Consider the following 27441-nt stretch of genomic DNA (forward strand, 5'->3'; position numbering starts at 1 on the left):
ATTTCTTATTCGATTATCGTATAGGCATTTATCACTGATAATTGATGCACTGATATTATATTTTTCAAAATAAAGAACAAGCATTTGTTTTTCGTAACAGAAGATCAAATATCTAAAAATACAGTTGTGCATAATACTTCAACAAAAAGGCACAACTTATAATACAATTAGAACACTTGGACTTGAATTTTTAACAACTGAAAATATGCGTGCATCTGCGTCAAATGTCCCTTTAACACTGTAATAATAATAAAAAAAACTATATTATAACATACATAATTTCTGTCTGAACTATGGTTGTCCATTACTGTTAACATTATGTCCAAAAGCAAAGCATTTGAATTAATATCTCACAAATCCTAAATATCTTTAACTATCATTCTAAATTTAGCGTCTTTGTATATACTATTGCCATATACTCCAAAAACATGTTTTGAAACAAAAGAAGGAAAACGCGGTAGATTTAATAGATCGAAAACAAGCAACAAAAAAAAAAAAAAAAAAAAGTATATTGCCATAATTTTTTATTCCAGAAAACGTGAATGCAATAGGCCTACTTCTGACTTGGCTTGTCCAGTGCGAATGTACAGGCCTAAAGTGTGTATCCTAGCAACACACTAATCTACTGTACTAGCACTCTCACACACACATAGATTTAATGCAGACCGGCAACAGGAGACTTCAAACTAGGTTCTAATTTGATGAATCGATTCACCAGTATGTAATCGAATCGGGCACTTTAAGGACAGAGGATGAACAATCGATGCATCGATTAATTGTTGCACCCTTACTTTTGTGGTTTAGTACAGCGATTCTCAAACTGTGGGTCGTGACCCCAAATGGGTTAGCAATGCCTTTTAATGGGGTCGCGAATACCTGTGCAATTTAAAAAACTATCAGTTTAAGAAGCAGGTACGTTCATTTATTATTATTATTATTACTGGCACTTTTTACTCTAAATTTTAATTCCAAATGACTCCTTCACTGTACCTGCATTTGTCTGAATGTTCTGAATTGGTTACCTAGCAACCAACTTGCATGTCAACCAATTTGCGGAATGTAATATTTAGTCCAGCCTCTGTGATTGTTGTTGTAAAGTGAGTTTAAAAAATTGCTTTGCATAAATATAAAAAAATGTAGTTTTCTGAAGAAAAGTGTTGGAACGGGAGTAATGAAGGGGAATCGAGTGGCACTGCAGCAAAAGAAGTGCCGACAACAATGACCTGATCAGCTGTAAAAAACAAAAACCCGAAAAGCTTGGAGATGCTAAATTGCTTGTTTTGCTTGCTTACCTGGTAATAGGGTAACCACATTTTCAAAAATGTTATTTTTACATAAAAGTTTTTAAAAATGTATAAATTTATAAAGTATTATAATATATATATATATATATATATATATATATATATATATATATATATATATATATATATATATATAAAATAACAGTATTTCAAAATTAAATATCAACCTATCAACTTTAAATGCTTTTTAACATTTTCACCGCAGTATACAATTCTAAAATGTTTTTACATAATGTATAAAAATCTCTTGTTAAATAATCCACGTATGTATGTATGTATGTATGATTGTTACAACCCATTCCTCTCTGAATTTGCACAGGTGCTTCCTTTTTTCTACTATGCAGTAGGCTGTATAGGGTACTCCTTCCTTTACTGACATATCTCGATCAGTGTCACTTCAACTTTTAGAGTCATCCATTTCACATAAACAAAGAAAACACTGAAATTGAAAATATTCTACGAATTGTATTTTGTTTGCTGTTGCCAACGCAAATCATTGTCAGGCTGTTGGGGAACATGTGATGTGAGTCTAAAAAAGATTGGCTATTCAATGTGTCAATCATTCTTGGACTGTGTAAAGCATTGCAAAATGATGCAGCAGGGGTGGGGCTTTTCACAATACAGATACTGTATGCTATGGTTTGACTGTCGCTAAACTGTAAGATTAGCATTTAGTCCAGGACCGGAACTCGATCTTTACATTTAGGGACTGTCCCGTCCAATTAGTGATCACTTAAATATTCTTAAAACGTCACTCCATGAACGAGATACATCTGTGTCTTCTCTCACTGACTAAATCGAAAGTGGTACGATCGTGTAAACCGCGGCAGCCTGGAAACCTTTTGGAAAAAAAAAAAAAAAAAAAAAGTTTCTTACTGTTGGCTGTAAAAAAATCTTGCGATTGTGTTAATTAAAAATAAACAATGGCTATATATTAGTTTTGTTGATATCGCCTTGCAATGCATATTTACTTTTCAATAGTAACTATTCTGCGATAACACAGGGCAGTGGAGTCACAGTCATTTTTATCACTAGAAGGGGGTCGGAGTACAGCGAAGTTTGAGAATTTTAGGTTATTATCATAACCCTAGTTCCCTGAAAAAGAAATGGAACCATTACCTCATGGGTATTTACTCTGATCACTTGAAGAAGATATATCAAAGCTGCACATCCGAGTCTGTGACGCAGTTGCTACCTTACACGTTACCATTATGTCGAGCCCGAAGTTGCCCTTATTACTCTAGTTCTAAAGCCAGGGTTTTTGTGGATCCACTAATAAAGGTTGTGGGAACAGTTCAACATTTGATAATTTAATATCTGGGTTTATTAGTTCTCTAACAATATTTAAATTGACGTGTTCTAAAGATTGAGGATTTACTATGAACACACATTCAAACGCACACACAAGGAACGGTTAATCAATAGTACTATTTTATTAAGTTCTAAAATAAATCTCTTAGTCTCTAAGCACAAAATTCACTTCAAAACCTCTCACTGCACTCATGCTTGACCAGCAGGCAATTGAAATATGACACCGCCTGTCTCCTCACACATTAGCAGCAGCCAGAAGGCAAGCAGGCTATGACATAGCTAGTCACTTACACACACACACACACGCCCACATCCAAGCACAGAGTACATCTGAGATAATGCAGACAATCTTAATAATATATCACATTAAGCTTATTAATGGTATATAGTTTAAGTATATGGCAACTCTACTTTAAAGAAATTCTTCATATAACAATATGTGGTAGCTTACTTCATCAAGTTTCACTAAAAGTTATTTCACACGCAAAGTGTGCAAACTAAATAATTAACAGTTCAATTCCAGGTGAATGTGTTACAATTAATTAATTTAGTTCCATGAAAGGAAAATGCAACTGGAATTATACTCAGTGGTTCCTTGAAGCTTAGACTTTTGGTCCGCTGGTTTGGAAACTCAATCTGTTGAAGTGTCCATTACAAAGCACTCCTCTCCGCAACGAAGTCTTCAATCCCACATTGGATCAACTTGGCAACAAAGCTTTCAATTCTCGAAAGAATCAACAAACAGCTGCAACAAAGTCTTCAGTCCTCGGTATAGGATCCCCAACCGCACCCGTCCGCTCTATCGTCTTCGTTGAATCTTTGAGCTACGCAAGTAGCACGGCACAGTTTCTTTTGGATAGTGTGGTTTTAGGTGTACAGCAGACCCAAACTGGTTTGTCTGAGAACAGTTGCTGTAAGTTTTACGGCAGTCTTCTCACTGGGCCTCAGTCTCGTTGCTTGTGGTCCCGGAGTTGCAGCTTTGCTTATCAGTGACAACACCTTGTTTAGCATTCGATGTGGAGCGCAAAATGTTCAATTTCTCTTTGATTTTTATAGTATTTTCACTCTGCTGAGTAGCTACTTTCATGAGATAATCTGTGTATCTTGCCTTTTTAACTCATAAATCTTTGAGATTTGTCCTTTGTCTGCTTCCTTTTGTCCAGCAGCTGCTTGCTGCAGTTGGGACTGGTTGACATCTGTACTTTATGTCTTTCTTGCACCAAACCGCTTGTGTTTGCAGTTTCACAGTCTCTTCACTGTCCTTTCATCCTCACCCAGTCCAGATGCCCCCCTCCTAGCCCTGGTCTTCTTCAGTTCAGTATTCCTGGCAGGAACTAAGGGGCTCTTTTTCTTAAGACACAGCAGTTTGCTCTTTTTCCTAAGACACAGCAGTTTCATTAATTAGTCCAGTTATATCATTAATACACGTTCATGTATTATCATATTCAGGGAATATGTCCTACATCATCCCCCCTTTCATTTGGGAACTTATTTTTGAAGTTCAAGAACGACAACATAAACCTCACATGGACTCGTATTATAACATTCAAAATCAAATTAATCCTCTTTAATGCAACTTGATGAATTTCTTAGCATGTGCTATATAGATATATGTATACATATCTTAACCCTAACAGTATGTGTACATCACACCTAAAAGGATAGAAGAAAAATAGAAAGATAACATACATTGGTATATATCTCCTTTCATGCTTGTTACTGTTACTTTTGCATTACACTGTCAGCATTTTCACTCAGGACAAACAGGACAAATATTCCATTCCTATTCATTACTCTCAGACTGTTCCTTTTTCAGTAAATTAATTGTCTTAGGTCTCCAATTAACATGCACTAGAGGCAAAACCAGAAAAATTACATCAATGGCTCGCCTTACCACCAGGTATTTTCAGACAATTACGCCCACTCCTACAACCAACAGTCACTAACCCAGAGTGAATATAACTCCAAAATCTCTCATACGGATAATTATGGGTCCCAGTCTCAAATCCGAGACCTGAAGTTCAGTTGGAGTGACAGTCATTTTCACTTTGTGGAGCTCCTTTTGATTCAGGATCCACTTGAAACTCGTGTCCTCTAAAGACATCTAAAATTTCAACTTCTGTCTCGTGAAAACCAGTCTCCAAGTAATACAGGGCTAAATCTCCAATGTGGGCAATCACCCCCCTCGACACGATGAGTAACACAGGGTCTGTTGATAGCTTAACAACCTTAACGGTATCTTGCTGGTCATATGACAGTGTAACCTCTTGTTGCGAGGTGCTCACGAGCCACTGAGCATTAGCTATTTCGGCTCAGGCTTTCGCCTTTCCACCCGGCCTTGTCAGAGTAACTTTGCATTTCTCAGCAGTAGTATCTTTCCTCAAAACACAAAATATCTGAGCTGTATCCCTAATGAAGGGTTTGCTAGGGCATAGCCAATGAATGTCCCGAATAGTGCTGCACATTTCCAAGTTAGGCACCAGATAGATTAGAACTGCTATCTTGACACGCAACCACAGGTGGTGTGACTAACTGCACATGCTTATCACCCTGCCAGAACCCGATGTTCAAGACAGCTTTCAAATCGACAGACATTCACTGATTCCACCACCGGCAATTTAACAAAAAGATGACTTCTCTGGTCCTTGTATCCACATATATTGGAGCAGCACTTCCTAAACTGTACGCTAAATGCACTTGCGAGGGCTGTACAATTTCTTGTGTTGGCTGCTGTATAGCTGTGAGAGTCATCACGGCATCCAGTGCTACGAGGGAGAGAACAGGACCTGGCTTTGACTCACTCTCACTAATAAACTGTACTTGAATCTATTCACAGGGTTTAGTATAACTAATCTCTTTGTCCCCCCTTTCCAAGTATTCACGACAAGGTCTCACAATGGGAAGAGTCAATTCAAAATCATAAAATGACTCACCCACAACCATGCCTACATCCATGTCATGTATGTCAATAACCCTTGCATGCAGTATGCCTGGTCTAAAGTCAATCTGCGCCCATATCCTTACAGGATAGTTGGCTCCGACCACACAGTTTACTGGCAAACCTCTGACCACATGCACATAATGCGAAACATCCTATTTCCAATCCCAACTGTGGGGGATGTCATTTAACAACTCTCTTTTGTTTACCTGTACCACATGTAGATTACTCTCTTGAATCTGATCAAACAGATACTCACTGACCAAAGTGTTCTCATACTGTGTAGTTCCTATAGCCTCAGCCACTTCAGTGGCTTCTACTTTCACACACGCACACATCTTGTCGGCTGAGGTCAAGAGGCACATGCATTTGCACTGAGCCTCATTTGGCCCCCCCGACTGCCTTCAGTCTTGTCAGCTACGGATACTGGAGACATTAATTGCCCCTGCGGAGTCTTACTATTTGTTGTGGGTTTGGGGGGGCGTCTGCTTGAGCTGTTTTTCTATCAGGTCCACGGGCTCCGTTCATATTGAAAATAAGGGCTGTAGGGGTACCATCATAAAACAACATTCAACACTAATCCTTCTCTTTTTACGTGTCTGTTTTTTTTCAAACGTATTTCACTTGCCAAACCCAGTTTCTTCTAGGGTCTTGGTTTCATTACACCGGCCCACAACACTTTACTGCTGCAATCAATCAGGGGTCGGAGTCTCATCAGTAGATCTGCCCCAATCATCAGGTTTTCTGCAGCTGCTTGTAATATACACTGGATGGGTAACTCTGAGTTTCCCAAACTTAAAACAGACCCAGCTAATTCCCAGGAGGTGGATACAATCATTGGTATAGCTATGAAACTCCTTCTTGCTGGGTGTCAGTCTCACCCGTCTATTTGAGCTTCCTATTACCTGATTCAAATGATCAGACATCTCTTTAGTCATTAGTGTAGCATCCGCACCTAAATCCAGTAACACCTCGCAAGTTACAGCTCCCTGAATCATAACTGGAAAATATGGTCAATTGCCTATGATTATGATACCTCCCAACTTTATTCCCGGTATTGTAACACCACCCAGGTCTGACACAGTATGCATTTCCATGCTTCCCACCTCACTATGTTCCAGCAGCTCCTCTCTGCCTGACTGTATTAATCTTGGGAAGCTGTATTTGTTCCGTCTAGTCACGTGGAGTTAGCTGTTGGTGCTGTAGCCTGCATGTTCTGTCTCTTTGGGCAGTGCTGACACCCGTGTCACTTGGGAGCTGCTTAGTAGTCAGCTGCTTCATAGTTTCCTGTATCTGCTTAAGCGATTCCCTGAGTTATTTAATCTCTGATTTTGCCTGGGGGTTCTCTTCCTGATACGAAGTGTTTTTAAACTTACCCCCGTTATTTCTATTCTTATGACATTCTTTGGTATTACCCCAGCGCTGGCTAGCTTGGTTCCTGCTAGTTGAGCTTTAACTGTAATTATTTTCAGACTGCTGAAATCTCGCCTCCTTTACACGGTACTGTTGTTTATTTGTTTTAGCAGCTGGCAGTTCTGATCCCTCTATCTGCAGGGACGGCTCCTCGTTGCTACTGCACAAATCATACCTGCAGCTGTTGCGTCTTTCCTATGGAAAGTCCCTATTTTACAGGACCAGATTTCTCAGATCCATTGGAGCTCATCGTAAAAATCATGAGAATCTTCCTTTTCCCTACATTTCATGTTGTAAGCCATAGTTAGAGCTACACCTGGGTTGGCAAAAGGGGAGTATTTCTTTATTAACTCCTGACATAATTTCTCAAAGTTATTTTGTGTTACCTCCGGTAAATTTTTTACCCACGCAGCACGTAGTAACCTTTGTTTAAAAAAAAAGAAAAAAAAAAAAGACTTGTGCTCCTCTCCTACAATTCCAGCAGATTTAATAAAAACCTCTAGTTGTAGCAATGAAGTCTTCTATATGATTACCACTTTTTGTCGGGTTGAACTATGAAAGTTTTAATGTCATGCTTAACAGTTCACTGAATGTCATTCTAGACCCTAACTGATTCTGTGTGTGTGTCTCTTGTGTTCGGAAAGCCAGGTGTATTCAGGTGCTGGTTTCGTGGAGACAGCACTGACAATGCAGGCTCCTCTGCGCATGTTGAAAACCCGGACTACTAGCCTGTGGGTTTCGGGGAGGCAGTGCTACACACTCTGCCTCCTCGGCATCAGCCTTAGTTCTATCCCAAGTTGCCACTTCTCTCTCCTTTTTCAACTCTTCAATTCTATATTTCAGTGCAGCCTTCTCACTGATCAAACCTCCCTTCAACTCACTATTCCTATGCATTGCTTCATTAAACTGTGTGTTACGCAGTTGACACCTATCCAGGCTAATCCTCAATCTCGAATTTCGGCTGCTGTTTCATCTCTAAGCTTAGCATGCTCTTGCCTCAAAGCCTGATTTTCTCCAGTTACAGCCTGAAGCTCTGCCATCAAATCCTGATTGTTGGGGTGGAACTAGGGGTGGGTTAGCATACTCCAAATAATTATAATTACTTGAGCACTAATTTATTACTCAAGTACTGAAAAGAATGTATATAATATCTCTTCATGAATGTAAATTCAATATATTGTAGCAACCCAGTCACAGTTCAGGTCAGCAAGACTTTTGTTTTGTCTCGTTTGTTTGTCTCGTTTCGTCTGGTCCTGTGCCTTCATGTTATCTGTATTGTTCTGGGGAGGGAACATACCACTAGTTTTGTGTGTGTGTGTGTGTGTGTGTGCGCGCCCCTGTTGGGTGCAGACCATGTCATCTAGTTTTCTGGATTGAATGTAAATTGTGTATTTTTTTCCCTAGATTTAACCACAAAATGTCCAGATTTAATTAAAGTGAAATCTTAAACACATTATTACAAGTTTTGAAAATTGTACTTTCAGATATAATTTATAAATGTTGAAAACACATATCGGAAATTCAACATTTAAAACCATATATACAGCTCAGGAAAAAATTAAGAGACCACTGCAAAATTATCAGTTTCTCTTGTTTTACTATTTATAGGTATGTGTTTGGGTAAAATGAACATTTTTGTTTTATTCTATAAACTACTGACAACATTTCTCCCAAATTCCAAATAAAAATATTGTCATTTACAGCATTTATTTGCAGAAAATGACAACTGGTCAAAATAACAAAAAAGATGCAGTGTTGTCAGACCTCGAATAATGCAAAGAAAATATGTTCAGATTCATTTTTAAACAACAAAATACTAATGTTTTAACTTAGGAAGAGTTCAGAAATCAATATTTGGTGGAATAACCCTGATTCTCAAGCACAGCTTTCATGCGTCTTGGCATGCTCTCCACCAGTCTTTCACATTGATGTTGGGTGACTTTATGCCACTCCTGGAGCAAAAATTCAAGCAGCTTGGCTTTGTTTGATGGCTTGTGACCATCCGTCTTCCTCTTGATCACATTCCAGAGGTTTTCAATGGGATTCAGGTCTGGAGATTGGGCTGGCCATGACAGGGTCTTGATCTGGTGGTTCTCCATCCACACCTTGATTGACCTGGCTGTGTGGCATGGAGCATTGTCCTGCTGGAAAAACCAATCCTCAGAGTTGGGGAACATTGTCAGAGCAGAAGGAAGCAAGTTTTCTTCCAGGACAACCTTGTATTATTATTTTTTGTTATTTTGACCAGTTGTCATTTTCTGCAAATAAATGCTCTAAATGACAATATTTTTATTTGAAATTTGGGAGAAATGTTGTCAGTAGTTTATAGAATAAAACAAAAATGTTCATTTTACCCAAACACATACCTTTAAATAGTAAAACCAGAGAAACTGATAATTTTGCAGTGGTCTCTTAATTTTTTCCAGAGCTGTATCTATCTATCTATCTATCTATCTATCTATATATATATATATATTGTTTTTAAACTTGGCGAGTCAACAATTAGCTGACACATGAAATTTGGGTTTCTAACAAAAATCAGAGAATTTAAATATATATATATTTTTTACACTTGGCGAGTTAAAATTGAGTTAACATTTCTAACAAATAAAATCGGTGAATAAATACCTGTAAGTTTCGGAATATATAACCCGTCCGATACCATCCGATACACTTAGTGCCGTCCGATAAATTTGACAGTGTTCATAACCTACTGCATTTTTTTTTTTCTGTTGGTATGAGTAAGACTTTCTTTGCAAATGAAATTAACCCTATGCTGTCCTATGTCGGACAGGGCTGACATTACAATTTTCACTTTCCAGTCCGTTGTCGGACCCTGTCCGACATTATCAAAAAGACGTAAACCACAGGTCTCTAGCTGTTTTTTCTCTGGAAAAAAAGCACAGAAAACCTTACAATGGCCAAGCGAGACTGATAGGAGCCAAATGAAACCAACAAAATAAAAAAGGGCATATTTGATAGCAGCATGCACCACAGAGATAACACGGACATAAATAAAGGAGACAGCTGCTTCCGCATCCAGCGCTCAAAGAATATCACAGACATTTGCAGAGCTTTTGAGATGTTATAGTAATAAAATAATGACTTAGATCGCATTATTGATGAGTTTCATGACAAAACAAGTTATCAGGAGAGGATTTATCATTATGCATGTCTATACAGAGGTATGTGAAAAATACAGCAAACAAGGGGTGGGGCTTGGCTGGAGATGCAGTACTGATGTTCTTTTGCTTTGCAGGGCATTTTAAACCTATTTTACTTAAAAAAAAAAAAAAAAAAAATTAAAAAAAACAGCTCGTCCACAGGCATTTTTAATATCACCAAGCAGACGTGATAAAAAGATCTTGCAACGTATCAAACAAACGAGAACAACACCGCTTAGTCGGCTGACTCCTCCCTAATTGCCTCCTGCTTTAGTGCTGGAAATACTGGTACATTTACCTTCTAATACATTATTTGGGAAGGGTTTACAGACAAGTATGCTGAAAGGACAGAAAACGTTTTACGGGATTCAAATTCAGATCCGAAAAAAAAAAAAAATTTAAACCGCACCCGAATCGCAAACCGCGAAAAGGTTCCGACCTGAACCCGACCTGCTTTCGCAGTTCACTCGCGGACCCTGCAGGTACCCGAACTGATGCAGGACTAAAGAGGGGTTGTAACTTGTCTGAGACCTCTCAGTTAGAGTTTTCTGGACAAGGTGTCCAGGTAACTAAATGATCATTAGAACTCCAGTAATCAGAACTATGTGGCTTTATGACTAGACCCATTGCAATATTTGAATTTCCTGTTGATTGGTAGGTTTGCAGTCGTGAAAGCGGGAATGGGGGGCTAGAGTATCGCTAGTATGTATCACCTCAGCATACCGGTTTGTTTCTGTCACCATCAACTCAATCAAATCAGGGGTGAACTTCTAATAAAATAATCACATGGGCCAGCACTACTCATTGGCCCAGATTGTGACGGACTGAATTCAATTATTTGTTCCCTACTTTTTTCAGTAGGGTTGACCCACCCAGCGCTCTCTCTCTCCCTGCCTGTCATTTCGTGTCACTCCCCTGACGCACTTCTTCTCCTGTCAGCCTGGCTGTCTCCTCCCTCGCTGTCACTAACTCCTCAGAGTCTGATCTTTCCATTTCCTCACCCTTGTTTACATCTTCCGGTCCTTCTACATCTTCCTCAGTAAATCCCTCAATTCCTCATCACTATCGTCGCTATCCCAGTTAAACAAAAACAAATCTCCAAATCTCTCATATCTCGGTCTCTCTCCATTTTTTAATCATCTACTACAACTCTCGTCTTTCAGATTATGACATCGCAATATCTGCTCTCAAAACAAAATGCAAACGAGACTTCACTACTTTGACGTTTATATTTCTGAATGTGCAACATTTTACCTAGCAACGAGCATCTTATTGGACAGAAGATGAAAAAAAAAACATCAACACATTTCTGGCACCGCAGGGAGTACAGAATGCTCAGAGGGTGGACGACTTTAGTCAACGTGGGCAGTGAGAGAGTTAAGCTGAGTTAATTAGGTGATCTACTGTTGTGATTAGTACCAGGTGATTGTGGTTAAATTGAATAGCGATTGATCTGCAATTTGATTGGTTTCCACACACGTTGTGTGATCCTATTGAAGTGTACTGAAACTATTGTATTGCTTAAGTATTGTCTTTAGCGCAGTTTAGCAGCTTTTAACCAGTTCCCTTGCAAAGTGAGAGCTCAGCCTACTTAAGCTGACTGAATCTACTAGTGGTCAGTCTACAGGTAACCAGAGTCAGAGGCATCTAGTTAGTATAATAGACAGCTAGCCTATTTGTGAGCCAGCAAGAACAGCCTCTATACCAAAGAGCCGGGAGTCTAGCCGTGGAAGACCTGCAAGTAGCGGCTGTTAGAAAAAATCTGAAACTAGCAACGCTCTGTAAGATGTCAACTACTAGACAGGTCTGTACCCTCCCCCCATCGCTCCTGCTCACACTACTACTGCACCTACCTGTCCCACCTGTCCTGCTATGACTGGCTCTCACATCCATGTTATTATGTCCTTTCATTCCTGTCCTCTGTCCGCCGCTGCTCCCCTAACCCCTCTAACCTCATCCCTCTGCCTCTCCCCCCCTCCTCTCACTCTCTTTGGTGCCCTCTGGAACTGTCACTCTTCTTCTAACAAAGCTGATTTAACCTCTGCCATTGCCTTCCACCTCTCTCGATTTTCTTGCTCTTACTGAAACCTGGCTCTCTCCTGATAACACTAACACCTGCTGCCCTGTCTTCTGTCTACGTCCTGTCCCATACACATGTATCACTGGACGGGGAGGTGGGACTGGTCTTCTCCTCTCTCCCTCCTTACTCTTTTCTGTCCCCTCTGACCTCTCCTCTCTGTTAACACCTTTGAATTTCACGCTGCCCAACTAACTCCTGCTAATTGTACTGTATCGTCCCCCTGGACCTCTTAACTCACTTTCTCGATGAACTCAACTATCTCCTCTCCTCCCTCCCCTCTTTGTCTACCCCAGCTATCCTGTTAGGTGATTTCAATATCCATCTCTCCAACCCCACCCACTCTGCCGGATTCCTTCCTCTCCTTCACTCCTTCAACTTCTCTCTCTCTCTATCCATCCCCTTCTACCCACAAAGCTGGCTGTCAACTGGACCTCACCTTCTTCAGGGCCTGTTGCCCCCCCACCCTCTCTGTCACCCCTCTGGACATCTCTGATCACTAAGCTCTTTTTCTCACCTCCCTCCTATCAAATCCTTCTCCCAACTCTCTGTAGACTCTGTTACCTCCACTCTCTTCTCCTCCCTCACCTACTCCCTCTGTCCCCTCACCTGCCCGCTCATCCCTTCCCCAACCCTGGCTCTCTCCTGTGCTCCGCTCAGCAAAAACCAAACTGCGCTCTGCTGAAAAGAAATGGAAGAGAACCAAAGTCCCTGCTGTCCTAGACTTCTACCGTCCCCTCTCCTCCTCCTTCTCTACTTTCTCTTCTTTTAAATGCTCCTATTTACAATCTATTATCCAATCCTACACTAACAACCCCCAGAAACTATTCTCTACCTTCTCCTCCCTCTTCAACCCTCACCTCTCTTCCTCCCTCCACTAACTTTGCCTCTTTCTTCTAAAATCTCTGATATCTGCAAACTCTTAACACTTCTCCCTCCCCCCCACCTCCTCCCGCTCTAATCCAAACACCCTGTCTACCCTACTAACTCACCCTCCTTCTCCTCCTTCAGACTGACCTCTCCTCTCTCCTCTAGGGCCACAAACCTACCACGTGTGCCCTGAACCCCCTCCCCACTCAACTCTTTCAAGCTGCTGCTCCTGCTCTATTCCCCTTCATCTTCTCTCTTCTCAAAACCTCTCTCCTCTCTGGCCTCTTTCCCTCTGCCTTCAAACAAGCCTCTATCACCCCATCCTAAAAAAAACCCTCGACCCCCCTCCCTCGTTCTGTCTCCCTCTTACCCTTCCTCTATAAAACCCTCAAGCGGGCAGTACACAGCCAGCTCTCTGCTTTACTGTCTAACCACTCTCTGCTTAACCCTTTCCAATCTGGTTTCCTCTCTGCTCATTCCACTGAAACTGTTCTCCTGTCTGTCACTAACTCGCTGAACTCTGCCCACGCTGCCTATCTCTGCTGCCTTTGACACTGTCGATCACTCTATTCTCCTATCCTCTCTTGCTGACCTGGGAATCTCTGGCACTGCTCTGGCCTGGTTCTCATCCTACCTCTCTGACCGCACCTACCCGGTAACCTGGTGCAGCTCAACCTTCACACCTCACCCTCTCTCAACAGGAGTCCCCCAAGGATCAGTCTTGGGTCCTCTCCTGTTCTCTCTCTACACCCGCTCCCTGGGCACCTCATCGCATCCTATGGTTTCTCATACCATTTCTATGCTGATGATGCTCAGATCTTCCCCCCTCTGACCCCACCATCCCCTCCCGTATCTCTACCTATCTGTCTGCTATCCCCTCCTGGATGCAGTCACATCTCTAAATCTGACCCCCTTTTCTTCCCCTCATCTTCTCCCTTCTCTGATCTCTCTACCTCCATTCCTCTGGAATCTACCACGCTCTTTCCCTCCTCCTCAGCCAAGAACCACGGAGTAACCCTGGACCCCTGCCTCTCCTACTCCCAGCACATCTCCACTCTAGCACGCACCGATTTTTCCTGAGCAACATACAAAAGAATCCGACCCTTCCTCACCAACTACTCAACACAACTCCTCGTCCAGGCCCTGGTACTCTCCCGCCTAGACTACTGCAATCCCTCCTGGCCGGCCTCCCTGCGTCCGCCACCCGCCTGCTCCAGCTCATCAAGAACTCAGCTGCTTGCCTGCTGTTCTCTCTGCCTCGATTCTCCCACTCTACTCCACTGCTCCACTCACTCAACTGGCTCCTGATCACCTCTCGCATAAAGTTCAAGACTCTTGTACTCGCCTACCGATGCCTTGACCAGACTGCACCCAGCTACCTCCAGACCCTGATCTCTCCCACCTGTCTGCACCCTGCTATCTCTATAACCCTCATCTCTCCCTTCCCTAGAAGACTGGACCTCCTCTACGCTCCCCTGCCTCCGGAGCCCTCCTTCCCCACCCTCACCCCACAGTGGTGGAACGACCTTCGTACGGATACCAGGACTGTCCAGTACCTGACCACCTTCCGACGCCTCCTCAGGACACACCTCTTCAGACAACACCTGTAAAACTCAACTCTTCCCTTCTGGATAATATAGCACTCTGCCTTTAACTTGCACTTATCTAATCCCTATTTTACTGTATTTAGTCCTGCACTTAACCCAACTGTAATATTTTGTATGTAACCATCAACAATGTTACCTGTTCTTAAACTGCCCTGATATCAAATCGTACTGTGTTTTGTATTTGCTCTTATTAGGACTGAAGTCATTGTATTTTGTATCTTGCTCTTAATTGTACTGTAATTCTTGATATGTACTCTTTGTATACAACTGCAAGTCGCCCTGGGTAAGGGTGTCTAAGAAATTAATAATAATAATAATCATAATAATAATAATAATATCTCTGTACAAGACAAACTTCCATAGTGGAAGCAGCCATTTTGGTTTTGCTGCACTGACTCTCAATCCTGGTGAATCCGCTGCTCAGCAGTGATGAACCGGTGAATTTAACAACAGTTCTTTGAGAAACTCCTGGTGAACTTAACAACGGTTTGGTGAATCCGCTTTACATCAGTGATTGCAGCGGTGTATTTAACAATGCACCCTGCCCTTACACTTTGGGAGCCAATCTCTACACCTCCTCTGCATACTACAATGTCAAAAAAATGTACACATTTCAAAACATTTAAGAATGTGTTTGTTAACCTCTTACGCCCCACTGTTCCACGGGCGGAACATTGGTACTGCAATTACACATTATATTTAAAAAATAATCTGTAATATTACTACAAAAGCAAAACAGCAAAAAAAACTGACTCTATATCATAACTGTCATATCTATAACCGTCAAACAGAGAAGACATTTTTCGAATTCGCCATTTCACTGCTGAGATATTCCCTTCGCAATGTATCTAGTACCTCACGGTTCAAAAACAACTCCGATTGACTAGCTGTGCGTTTCGCTGCTCTGGCCTTACATGTATCTGTTGATGTTGAAATCTCCATGATCACGTTGTAGGTGAGGTCACAAGCTGTCCATTCATACCTTGACTTTGTTTGTAGCCTAATCCATTGAAGAGTAATCGATGTGCGTACGTAAACAAGACATATATTTGCAAATCAGAGCGCAGTGTTATGCATATAGGATCAAGGTTTCTTACTGTTTTCTGATCATTTTTCAATTTGTAAAATTTATAAAACCGAACGAAATGGCAAGCAGTGTTTCAAAGCATCCCAAAAGAAGTAGATTCAGTCTTTTTGAAGTTTTGGAGGAGATGGATAATAGTGAAAGTGACTGCAAAAATGAACTTTCTGGGTTGGAGAGTGCTGATTCAGCGTCTGTGAAGCAGCATTTGAAGATGGATTGGAGCATCTTCTTCAGTATGCATTTTTACTGTAAACGTTATTAGAAAATGCAACCATTTGACTCTGAAGGTGCACACAGAAATAACATTTTTTTTAACAATTTTTATTGCATAGTGAAGAGCAATACCATGTCTCATCTGTGCTGAGCTGCTGTATATGGTCCCTGATCTTTACGATGCAATACAAGTTGCAAGAAGTAATTGTTGTTTCCCTGCTGTCTATTATTTTCTCATTGATGTTCATTGATTTAGATTAATACATGGGAGTGTTTAGTAAACTTTTTTTATATTTCCATGATTACAAGGAGTGATGCTACTCACCTAGAGACAGTGTAGGTTTCTTAGCCTTTCAAGATAAGCTGTCTGCCTGCTCCAACAATCACTCACTCAGTTCCTTTGTTTGCCATGTCAATCAAAGTAATGATAAAAGAAACTGAGGTGTTTTCAGTCTGGCAGCCTGATTTAGAGCAGCAAAGGTGTATGCAATCTCATTATTATTATTATTATTATTATTATTATTATTATTATAACATTTAGCAGATGCCTTTATCCAATAATCAACATATGTTCACCTATCAGCAGTGCTTGAATGAGAGTAACCACTTTATTTTGGAAAAAAAATCTCCTCTTTATTTTGCTTCTTGACATTTACATACTTTCAAGCAAGTGAGTAACAAAAATACAGTCAGGTACTGAAAATTCAGAGCTACAAAAAAATCTCAGTAGCAACATTCTCCTCCATAAACAAACAGTTATGTGAGAGCAATGTGCCTGACAGTTGTGGCATATGAACTGAGAGTATTTGTCATGCATACTCATCATGGATACATTTCAGGCAACCCAACGCTCTCCAAAAAGGCCACCTTTTGAATGAAATATTGGACAAATAAGTAAAAAAGAGGATTACAAAATCTAATTCATGTGGCAACGTATAGCATGGGAGGTGCCAGAAGGTAACCTCCCTTTTAGAACTTGCTCAAGAAACTAGTGTATGACTGGCCATAAAGATTTAAACAATATTCATTTTTGGAGAGGTTTGGGGACCCTTGGGCCTAGCTTTGTAAAAACTCATGTAGAATTTGATCCCTTTATTCAATAAGTTTCAAATTTGTATCCAGTGTAGTAGACATATTGGGGAAGCAATGGAAAAAAATCTTGCTCTTTTCATGTGCTACAAGGCGAAAAAATGACAATAGAATATAAACAAATGAAATATGTTTCTTGTTTTTTATGGTTAACAAACACATTCTTAAATGTTTTGAAATGTGTACATTTTTTTGACGTTGTAGTATGCAGAGGAGGTGTATAGATTGGCTCCCGAAGTGTAAGGGCAGGGTGCATTGTTAAATACACCGCTGCAATCACTGATGTAAAGCGGATTCACCAAACCGTATTTCTGGATATCTCCTTCCAGTGCGGTACTATGAAATCAAATCTGTTTTAGTCCTAATGGCCAGGGGGTTACCTTGAATTCAAGCCCTGAACCATGCCTGTGCTGTCTATACTTTGGAAGATAATGTGATTTATTTAAGGTCATAGCCTTCCAGGCGGAAATTGCCTGTGGGAGGCTGGGGGTTTAACAGATTACATGTTTTGGTTTAGCATTTTTTTTTTTTTTGGTTAAGTCTAAAAAAAATACGATTTACATTAAATGCGGTAAAAACAATGTTAAAATACAAATACATGGAAGCCACCATTTCTGCTCTGCTCACTGCAATTTCACTGACACCCAAACATAATTTCTCTGGTTATACAAGCCTTAAAGTGATCGTCAACAGCTCCTTTGAAAGGTAATAACTTGGACTAATAAGCTGTCATTTAAGTATTTATAAAAAAAAAATTCTATCCCCCTGTGGCAAAGTGCCTGCCCCAATGTGTATTTTGTGTTGTGTGTTAATGTTGGTGTATAGTCATTGGTACACGGGATATAAACGGGTCTGTGTAACACGTGTGTTTAAAATGTATATTTGTATTTAGGCACGAGGACTGCACAGCACTTCACGTGCAAATAAAACATAATAATATGCGAGCACGGGGAAATGCACTTTATTAATTCAGGTGCAGTTGTACAGCGACTCCAACTGAATAATTGATTAGCAATCGAGTCGCGCTACAGCTCCATAAAAGCTGCATGTTTTCACTCACTCGGGGTTGGGTGTTTGGTGAGTGGAGAACAGGATTGGAGACTGAGGTAATAAATAATAAAATAATAACGTAAAGTTAAAATATCTGCTCACCGTGTTTTGTGTAGTGTTAGTCTGTTTTGTTTGTCTCTTTTGTTTTGGCGAATGTGCCGTGTCCTGTGTTTTTGTGTTTGTTACAACAGTTTATTTTCTGGCAGTCTGTTCATTTATTAAATGCTGAGTGAAACCATTCGTTCAGCTCCACCAAACTCCACGTCTCTGTCGTTTATTTCCTGTTTCTGGTCTGACGTCACCCACTACAGCCATCTTTGTGACACATGGTGTCATCGTGGGATTACCAGCGCCTCCTAGACACAGACCAGAGCAGGAACTGCAATTTCTTGCTTAAAAAAAAAAAAATGACAAAAAAATAATAAAATAAAAAATTAAATGTCAGAAGACGTCGTCAGGCTGAGGGACTGGATCTAGGACAATGCTGGGCTGGAGGCCCAGTCCATGCCCATAGCCATCCGGGTCCTGTGGCTGATGGATAGGAAGCAATGGGAGGCATATGAGAGGGAACACACCCCAAACTCCCTGGAGGAGGGTGTGGAGTTGGTCCTCTGCTACCTGGAGGCAGCTATAAACAGAACAGCAGCCCAGGTAGAAGGGTCTCCAGCGCCCAGGCGGGGGGACCACGACAGTCCAGCACCCAGACGGGGGGACCGCGGGGATCCAAAGCCCAAGAGGGAGCTGTTCCCAGAAGAGGGTGAGTGCCTGCTGGTATCACTTCCCCTACCGTCACCACCTGGAGGAGAGGAGCAGGTGCTTCCTCTGCCTCCATCACCTTCCCCTGCAAGTGAGGGAGAGCCGCACCAGTCCCCTGTAATAAGGGTAGACTACACGCTGCTCCCACCTCTGCCGCCAGGAGACTACACGCCGCTCCCACCTCTGCCGCCAGGAGACTACACGCTGCTCCCACCTCTGTCGCCAGGAGACTACACGCTGCTCCCACCTCTGTCGCCAGGAGACTACACGCCGCTCCCACCTCCGCCACCGGGAGACTACATACCTCCTCCACCTCCATCGGCAGGAGCAGCCTCTGCCTCCGCCACCTCGACCAGCAGAGGTGAATGCCTGCTGGGTCCCTTTCCACCAGCAGAGGATGAATGCCTGCTGGGTCCCTTTCCACCAGCAGAGGATGAATGCCTGCTGGTATCGCTTCCCCCACCAGCAGAGGATGAATGCCTGCTGGTATCGCATCCCCCACCCGCAGAGGATGAATGCCTGCTGGTATCGCTTCCCCCACCAGCAGAGGATGAATGCCTGCTGGTATCGCTTCCCCCACCAGCAGAGGATGAATGCCTGCTGGTATCGCTTCCCCCACCAGCAGAGGATGAATGCCTGCTGGTATCGCTTCCCCCACCAGCAGAGGATGAATGCCTGCTGGTATCGCTTCCCCCACCAGCAGAGGATGAATGCCTGCTGGTATCGCTTACCCCACCAGCAGAGGATGAATGCCAGCTGGCATCGCTTCCTCCACCAGCAGAGGATGAATCCCTGCTGGTATCACTTCCCCCACCAGCAGTGGATGTATGCCTGCTGGGTCCCTTTCCACCAGCAGTGGATGTATGCCTGCTGGGTCCCTTTCCACAAGCAGAGGATAAATGCCTGATGGTATCACTTACCCCACCAGCAGAGGATGAAGGCCTGCTGGTATCACTTCCCCCACCATCACGAGGAGAGGAGCTGGAGCTGCCTCTGCCTCCATCACCATCAGGGGGAGAGGAGCAGGAGCTGCCTCTCCCTGCACCAGAAGTCCCGGACTAGATGCTGGCGGTCCGCAGCAGCCCTTGCATAAGCTGCTGAGGGAAGCATGGGGGAGAACCGACCGGCCGCAGTGGCTGAGAAGAGGGCCAATGCCCGCACCCCAGCTTGTCCTGACTCCCTGCCTCGCTTCGCCCAAGGATGCCTGCCTTGCTTTGCCTGGAGTTGCCAGCCGCTCCGCATCGCCTGGGGTCGCCAGCCGCTCCGCATCGCCTGGGGTCGCTGGAACTGCTTTGCCAGGAGTCGCAGTCAGCTCTGCTTGGCCGCAGGGGTCAGTGTGGCTGGAGCCCCACCAGAGGGAGCTGCCGGCTATGAAAAAGGGAGGAGAGGTCAGGAGACCACCTTTCCCCGCAGCAATTTCGCTGCTGGACTTGCCCCAGCTGAAGGAGTCAGTCTGTGAGCTGTCGGCACATCTGCTGACAGCCGCACCATTGGCAGCATTTCCACTGCCAGTGGTACAGCGGGAGGAGAGATTCGCCCCACTGTCAGCATGTCTGCTGACAGCATGGCCAGTAGCAGCCTGGCTACTGGCAACATTGCTGCCCATCAACCCCTTAAAGTCCCTGTGCTTGGCCCAGGACTTTAAGGGGGTAGGTGGCCATTGAAACCATGTGTGCTTTGCACAAGGTGGGGGGGGGGGGGGGGGGGTATATGTGGCAAAGTGCCCGCCCCTGTGTGTATTTTGTGTTGTGTTGTGTGTTAATGTTGGTGTATAGTCATTGGTACACGGGATATAAACGGGTCTGTGTAACACGTGTGTTTAAAATGTATATTTGTATTTAGGCACGACGATTGCACAGCACTTCACGTGAAAGTAAAACGTAATAATATGTGAGCACGGGGAATTGCACTTTATTAATTCAGGTGCAGCAGTACCTCGACTCCAATTGAATGACTGATTAGCAATCGAGTCACGGTACAGCTGCATAAAAGCTGCATGTTTTCATCCACTCGGGTTGGGTGTTCAGTGAGTGGAGAACGCGATTGGAGACGGAGGTAATAAATAATAAAATAATAACGTAAAGTTAAAATATTTGCTCACTGTGTTTTGCGTAGTGTTAGTCTGTTTTGTTTGTCTCTTGTTTTGACGAATGTGCTGTGTCCTGTGTTTTTGTGTTTGTTACAACCGTTTATTTTCTGGCAGTCTGTTCATTTATTAAATGCTGAGCGAAACCATTCGCTCACCTCCACCAAACTCCACCTCTCTCTGTCGTTTATTTCCTGTTTCTGGTCTGATGTCACCCACTGCTGCCATCTTTGTGACACCCCTTTACTGACTCTCTGACCCCCACACTTTGCACCCCACTGGTCTAAAGCATGTAAAACCCCCAAAACCAATGAAAAGATTTACACATAGGCAGTGTTCCCTCTAATAAGCTTTTTAGATACTGAGAAACTTGACATTTTGACTGAGAAAGGGTAAATTATCAGTGAGAAACCCTGTGCCACGCATTAACCCTTTTAATATATTTTTGTTGCATTATACAATATTCCTACATAATTACCTAAAATATTTTATACTTTACTTTCAATTTAAACAAGACATTTATTGTGGCTCTGTTTCTAATTTTGAATCATCCTCTGATCCTATGCAGCCCTGTCGGTTGTTATCATAGATATAGACTGCATGCTTAACTGGTGGCCTGCATAAAATTGCATTATACTACTGCATAAAACACTGACGTCTGCACTGCCTTCAACTGTAACCATCTTTAGGGCTAATAATTGTTCCATTCTTGGGAATACCAAATTCTGTTTTTCAAAAATGGCCAATTCCATTTGTTCCCACTTTTTATCAACATATTAATAATTAAATATGGCATTTGAACATAAATATAATGTTGGTAGCTAAAATAATTACATTTAATAAAAATTACCAGAATTCCTTTTTTTTTTTTTTTTCAATCAGACTCTTGTTGCTGTAATAGTAAGTAAAGCACCTGAAGACACCTCAAACCTGTCATAATGTTTATAGACATCACTTGGCTCATTGCTTGCATTAAAATAAGCAGGACAACCTAATAATTCTATTACAACAGTTCAGAAAACCAAATGTCCAGCACAGAGAATTACAGTCTTCTACTAATATAGTAGTTCAGTCTACAAACAAAGGTGTTTTGAAAAGACCTGTTTATCTTATTGTTGGCATTTACAATAACAATACAAAATATGAAACAGTTTAGTAACAGTCCAGCAGTGTCATGTGAGAGTAATCCTGTGTACAGTACCCCACACATTAAGTTTAGCGTTTTACTGGCATTATAATAATAAGCAGGATAGAATATGAAACACTGATAAAGGCGTGTTGAGTGGCTCGCTGCTCTAAAACAGGTTCACTGCTATGTAAATTACTCGTTTGTAATTTAAACAGCTCCCCTTTTAATGTAAACGCATAATTAATCCTCTCAATTGTTTCTTTCCTAACTCTGCAGTGTTATTTGCAAGATTTAAAAAGAGGTGTCTCCAGACCGAATGTCTTTATAAAAGCAACAGTGTGTAGTGTTGTGTAGTGACTACATCCTATTACACAGTAAAGCGATCAATTTCTTTTAAGGATTGTATAGCTAGAAAAAATAGTTTTTAGCTCATTTCTTCGTCGTCAGAAAATAGAATTACATTAATAAACGGTCATTGTTTAAAACTGCAAATTATAGCTTAATTAAAAGGCAGGTAGTGTGGAAAGAATTAAACTAAACAATAATGAAATATGCAATTATGTTAGCTTACTTCGGGAAAGCTCCGCCTTGAGCTCAGTCCTTAGGCCTTGTTTTTCAGCATAGAAGAATGCAGTGCTTTCCCATTGTTGCCGTCTTATTTGCTTTCTTATTCTCTACTTGCATTATGCTAATAGTATTGACTCGTACATGATCACGCAAATTACAGCAAAACTAAGAATACTATCGCATCATCCTTATATAGATAATCAGACTTATTTTAGCTCTGTCTTACTGAAATATTGTTTTGTTTTTTTTTTCTTCGTTGGTGCAGCCGCCATGTTGAGTTTCAGCAGAGACATGGATTGAAGTCACATGATGAATAAACTCGCAAAAAAATGGACAGGTTATGTCTTCTTCAATTACTATGCACTTACGACGAATGTGCTGATTACATTTTTACCAGTTTCAAAACACCTGTGATGATTTCTGAAATGGTCGTTTTTTAAAAGGGAAATAAAACAAAAACCGTCAAAGTGTGAGTATTGTGATTTTGATTTATGTTTACCGGGGTATTTATACTTCTAAATGCCGGAAGATTGTGCTTCGCTTAAAACATTATACGACGAGTTAAACATTGTGAAGTTAATGCTTAGCTCTGATTAGCACTCTCTAGAGCAGTGGTCCTCAAAGTAATTTTGACACGGGCATAAATTGATCTTACTTGGACGTTTGCGGGCACGCTGACTATTGCATAGGTTCTTATCTTAAACACTGCCTTCTCGCGACACACACACACACAATTGTAATAGTACTTGTGCGTGCTGCGCTTATTCTTTACATAATTTACATAAAATATGCAAGTATGTTTTAAATATCATGTTTACACTGATACCCGTGAATAAACTTAAATATAAAAAACTGTAGATAGCATCTCGCTTTGTTTCAATTTGACGAATTTGTCAACACTACTCTGTTTTAAAGATCTCTCATTTCCAGTACAATTATTCAGAGAAAGTGGATTCGTAACTAAATATACTACGGTGCTTCCCTTGTCTGGTGAAATAAAAAAAAATATACCGATAGAAAATTAAATTCTAAATACAGAAGTGTATTAGCTTTCTCAATAACAATCGGCGAAATTCAGTGCTTATCGGCATATTAACACCCGCTTCTGCTCACGAATAATTGGACAGCTGTCAGATCTTTCACTTTCCCATTGGCTACTCGCTCGCCTCTGCTTGCTTATGATTGGACAGCTGCGTAATACTTGGCAAATATTTGACTCTCCTATTGGTTAAACATACCGTCAGTACCAGCACGTGAACCAGACACAGTTTATGTCCCACCCAGCTAACGTATGATTGGGCTTCCGCGGGACAATGCAGATATTCAATTGGTTGATCGTATCGCAAAAAGCCATTAAAAATAATAATAATAATAATGTTGCGTAGGTACAAGCACAGCATAAGCGAGCAGCGCTGTCAACAGACTGCTGTGCCGCTTTTGTTGGAAAACTTGTTTAAGGCTTTATTTATTTTCACACGCTACGACCCACCAGAAATGTGTTCACGACCCATAATTTAAGAACAACTGCCGCGGTCACGATGGCCTGGCTGCGCGGGCATGACTTGAGGACCACTGCTCTAGAGGCAGAATCGCCCACCCTGTACAGTATATTTGCTGGTGCCAAAGCGACCTCTGCACTAATGTGACGTGTATTTTTACAGAGGAAAATTGGAGAATCAGCTACAAGACAGACACAAATATGACTGTGTTCATGCTGTGTAAGAATGGTCTCAAGATAATAGGTTTACCTCGAGAGGCTGGAGTCTCGATTTGAGGTTGATATTTATGATAATTACTTGCAAAAGTTAGTAAACTGAGTGCGAAGGTTGTTGCCAGTTACTGTGAAAAATGCGCGCATTTTAGCCTAGAGGGAACGCTGCACATAGGCATAGGCACATCAAGCATCTTACACGTTTCTACAATGTTACATCAAATGTTAGGATTTTAATGTGATGTAGGTATAAAACATTTTATAAACAAGTAGCATTTTTGTTTACAATAATAACTGTATTTTGGGATGATCTGGGGTATCTGAAAAGTAATTGTGGATGGTTTTTCTACATTGTGGGCTCTATAGTATCAACCTCACATGGCTTATTGTTTAATGAGTAATCAAAGCCAGTGTGAAAGTAATGTACCAAAATAAAAGACGATCATATAGCCAGGCCAATAAAATGTACTTACACCCAAGCTAAACAAAACTCAATCAAAATAAACACTGACCAGCGTGAATTTCTCCCCGCTCTGAGGAGGCGCAGTCCACACCACTGGAATGTTAAATTTAACAACGCAACCAGTTAATATTGAAAAAACAAAAAGTTAGAAATAATGAATAATCAAATTACACTAGATTAATAAGTGAATGTTTTTTTTTTTTCTTCGCAACAACCATGGATTTCTTATACTATGATATCTAGATTCAACCATAGTCTATAAATCTAATTATAACTTTTAAATGCATATTAATTTGTAGCTAACAAAATAAAATTTTAATTAAATCTACAAGAATTATCTGACATCGCAATACTAATTTCATATAAAATCAACAAAATGCAGGCATTTGAAATCGGAGACACATTAAATACTCGACACTATAGTATTCAGTGTGTGTGTGTGTGTGTATATATATATATATATATATATATATATATATATATATATATATATATATATATATATATATATATATATAAAATATAGAGCATAATTACAAGAATATGAACTCCAGCAAAAGCAATATAAAGACAATTCTTACCTTTAATATATCCTGGGACTTCTTCCACCACACCATTTAATATCAAATTTAAAATAAAATCCTCGTATTATTGCACTATTTATTACCCACAAAAAATGATGTCCCGCTTTATTAAAAATGAATCCTACTGTAGTTTTCTCTACCCAGACTGGCTTGCCTTTGTCTCTCTGACAGCAGCCATATTGACATCAACACCAAGCAAGCAAGATGAGGTTTGTCGGGATTTGTAGTTTTGTGAAAAGTAAAAACCGTCGTTCTTTTAAAAAATGAAACCATTACCTTCAATTTAAACTACTAATCCCAGATTGCAGCAACCGGGCCCACCCCAGATGGCAAGCAATAGAACTACAACTCCCAGAATACGTTCGCTCAGTTCACAAGACCATGACATAAGACGCGTAATAAGAACAGTACAACTGCAGTTGTATTAAGACAAGATTTGGCCTATGATTTTTTATTTTTTATTTTTTTTTTTAAACAGCAGGCATCAAGCATTGTGACTGTAAATACATCTTCTGGAATATTGTTTTTCTAAATTATAATTTAAAATGAAGTTGGTAAGTGCAAAATTATTTATTTTTAGGATCTTCTATACCCCAGTGAAACAACAAAGGCATGAGTTGCGTTGCCCGAATACTCGTTTTAATTGTAATTAAGGCGTAAATTCGTGAGACCATACATAATTGCACAATCTGATTTGGCAAAACGTGTTCTGCTTGTTCGGACAAACAGTCCAGTCTGCTCAACGAGTAGTGGCACACGGTGAAACATGGCGGCGCCCAGCAGGTACTGCTGATTCGCTATATTCTATAAGATAAATTACAACTTTGCCTGCAAAATACAAGACACGTAGCGTCGATTTATGGTGGTCTGTACAGCGAGGTTATATAATATTAATTGTATAGTTTATTACATGTGATATAAATAGTGCTTGGAACTTTCTTACTGAAAAATCATCACAAAGCACAAACAACGGCACCCCAAACCAGCTATAACAGAAAAGTAAAACAAAATGATTTTGTGAAATGGCTAAAACCTGTTTCTGTGCCACATCGAACAAGCTAAATGTGTCTGCCTTTAATTATGTGGCCTCTGGAATTATTTTAAATACTAAATATGATTGTACTTCAACGCCAAACCATATTCTACCTCTATATTTTATCGGTTTTCAATTATTCGTTCACTGGTTTAACCAGCACGACTACTAACCCTGTATTGAGGTTTCGAACTAACCGCCCCCAAATTGTACATGCATTATTATCTGCTGCACGGAAACTATATCTTGGAAGCTGTTCAGGCAGTTTTCACCCAGTGTTCACAGTTCAGTCTAACAGGAAAAAAAAAAAAATGAAAATCAGCATTATTGGAGATCTTTCCACTTGATTCTGAGCACTCATATAGGTTAATTGTAATGAAATGCTGTTGTTATTTTTGTTTTCTAGAGTTATTATGCCTTTCTATTAATTGGACACCAGACTTATACAGTAAAAAAAAAAAAAAGCATGTTGATGACATTCATCCTCTGCCCTACTGTAAATACAAAATAGCAATTTTCTAATACCTACAATTTAAAGCATGACCAAACCAAGCTGAATACGCACTTCTCTGATGTAAACATGTCATATGGTTGGATAGACAGAAAGAACGACTCCATATACCCCCAGATGACACACTCAATAATGTGTTTAAGCAGAGTTTAATCAGATCAGAATTGCACAAGTTGTTTTATGAATACGCGAAAAAAGTGTAACTTTCTCCAGAGGAGTTATATGCAAAAAACACTCCATATCATATAATAGGCGTATCCCCCCCCAACACAACATGACCATCATGACAAACATAATGAAGCGTTCTTCCCTTGTATAAGTTAGGGATCAGCAGATGTTTCAGCCGCACGAAGAGCACAGTGTGTGGTTTTCACTAACTACTGTGCAGAATAAATGATTTTTTTTTTTTTTGTGGGTAAATATCAGGCCTTTCTTCCTATCCATCAGGACACAGGCCATTTTCTAGGAAATTGGGAATATG

The 27441-nt window shown here is 41.0% G+C and overlaps 2 protein-coding genes across 5 annotated transcripts in view; one reads left to right on the plus strand and one right to left on the minus strand.

Moving 5' to 3' along the window:
* Nucleotides 1-25614, minus strand: part of LOC121316021 (homeobox-containing protein 1) — a 94247-nt gene extending 68633 nt beyond the window's left edge. For all 4 annotated transcript variants that reach the window (XM_041250702.1, XM_041250701.1, XM_041250700.1 and 1 more), the window contains exon 1: nt 25414-25614. The gene's annotated coding sequence lies outside the window, so the exon portion shown is untranslated. The remainder of the gene's footprint in view (nt 1-25413) is intronic.
* A 177-nt stretch (nt 25615-25791) lies between these two features.
* ints9 (integrator complex subunit 9) overlaps nt 25792-27441 on the plus strand; it is a 73310-nt gene continuing 71660 nt past the window's right edge. Inside the window, exon 1 of the mRNA XM_041250704.1 lies at nt 25792-25970. Within this exon, the coding sequence (XP_041106638.1) occupies nt 25962-25970 (9 nt within the window). The 5' untranslated portion in view covers nt 25792-25961. The remainder of the gene's footprint in view (nt 25971-27441) is intronic.

The sequence above is a fragment of the Polyodon spathula genome, chromosome 5 (assembly GCF_017654505.1).
Source record: "Polyodon spathula isolate WHYD16114869_AA chromosome 5, ASM1765450v1, whole genome shotgun sequence".
NCBI classification, from domain to species: domain Eukaryota; kingdom Metazoa; phylum Chordata; class Actinopteri; order Acipenseriformes; family Polyodontidae; genus Polyodon; species Polyodon spathula.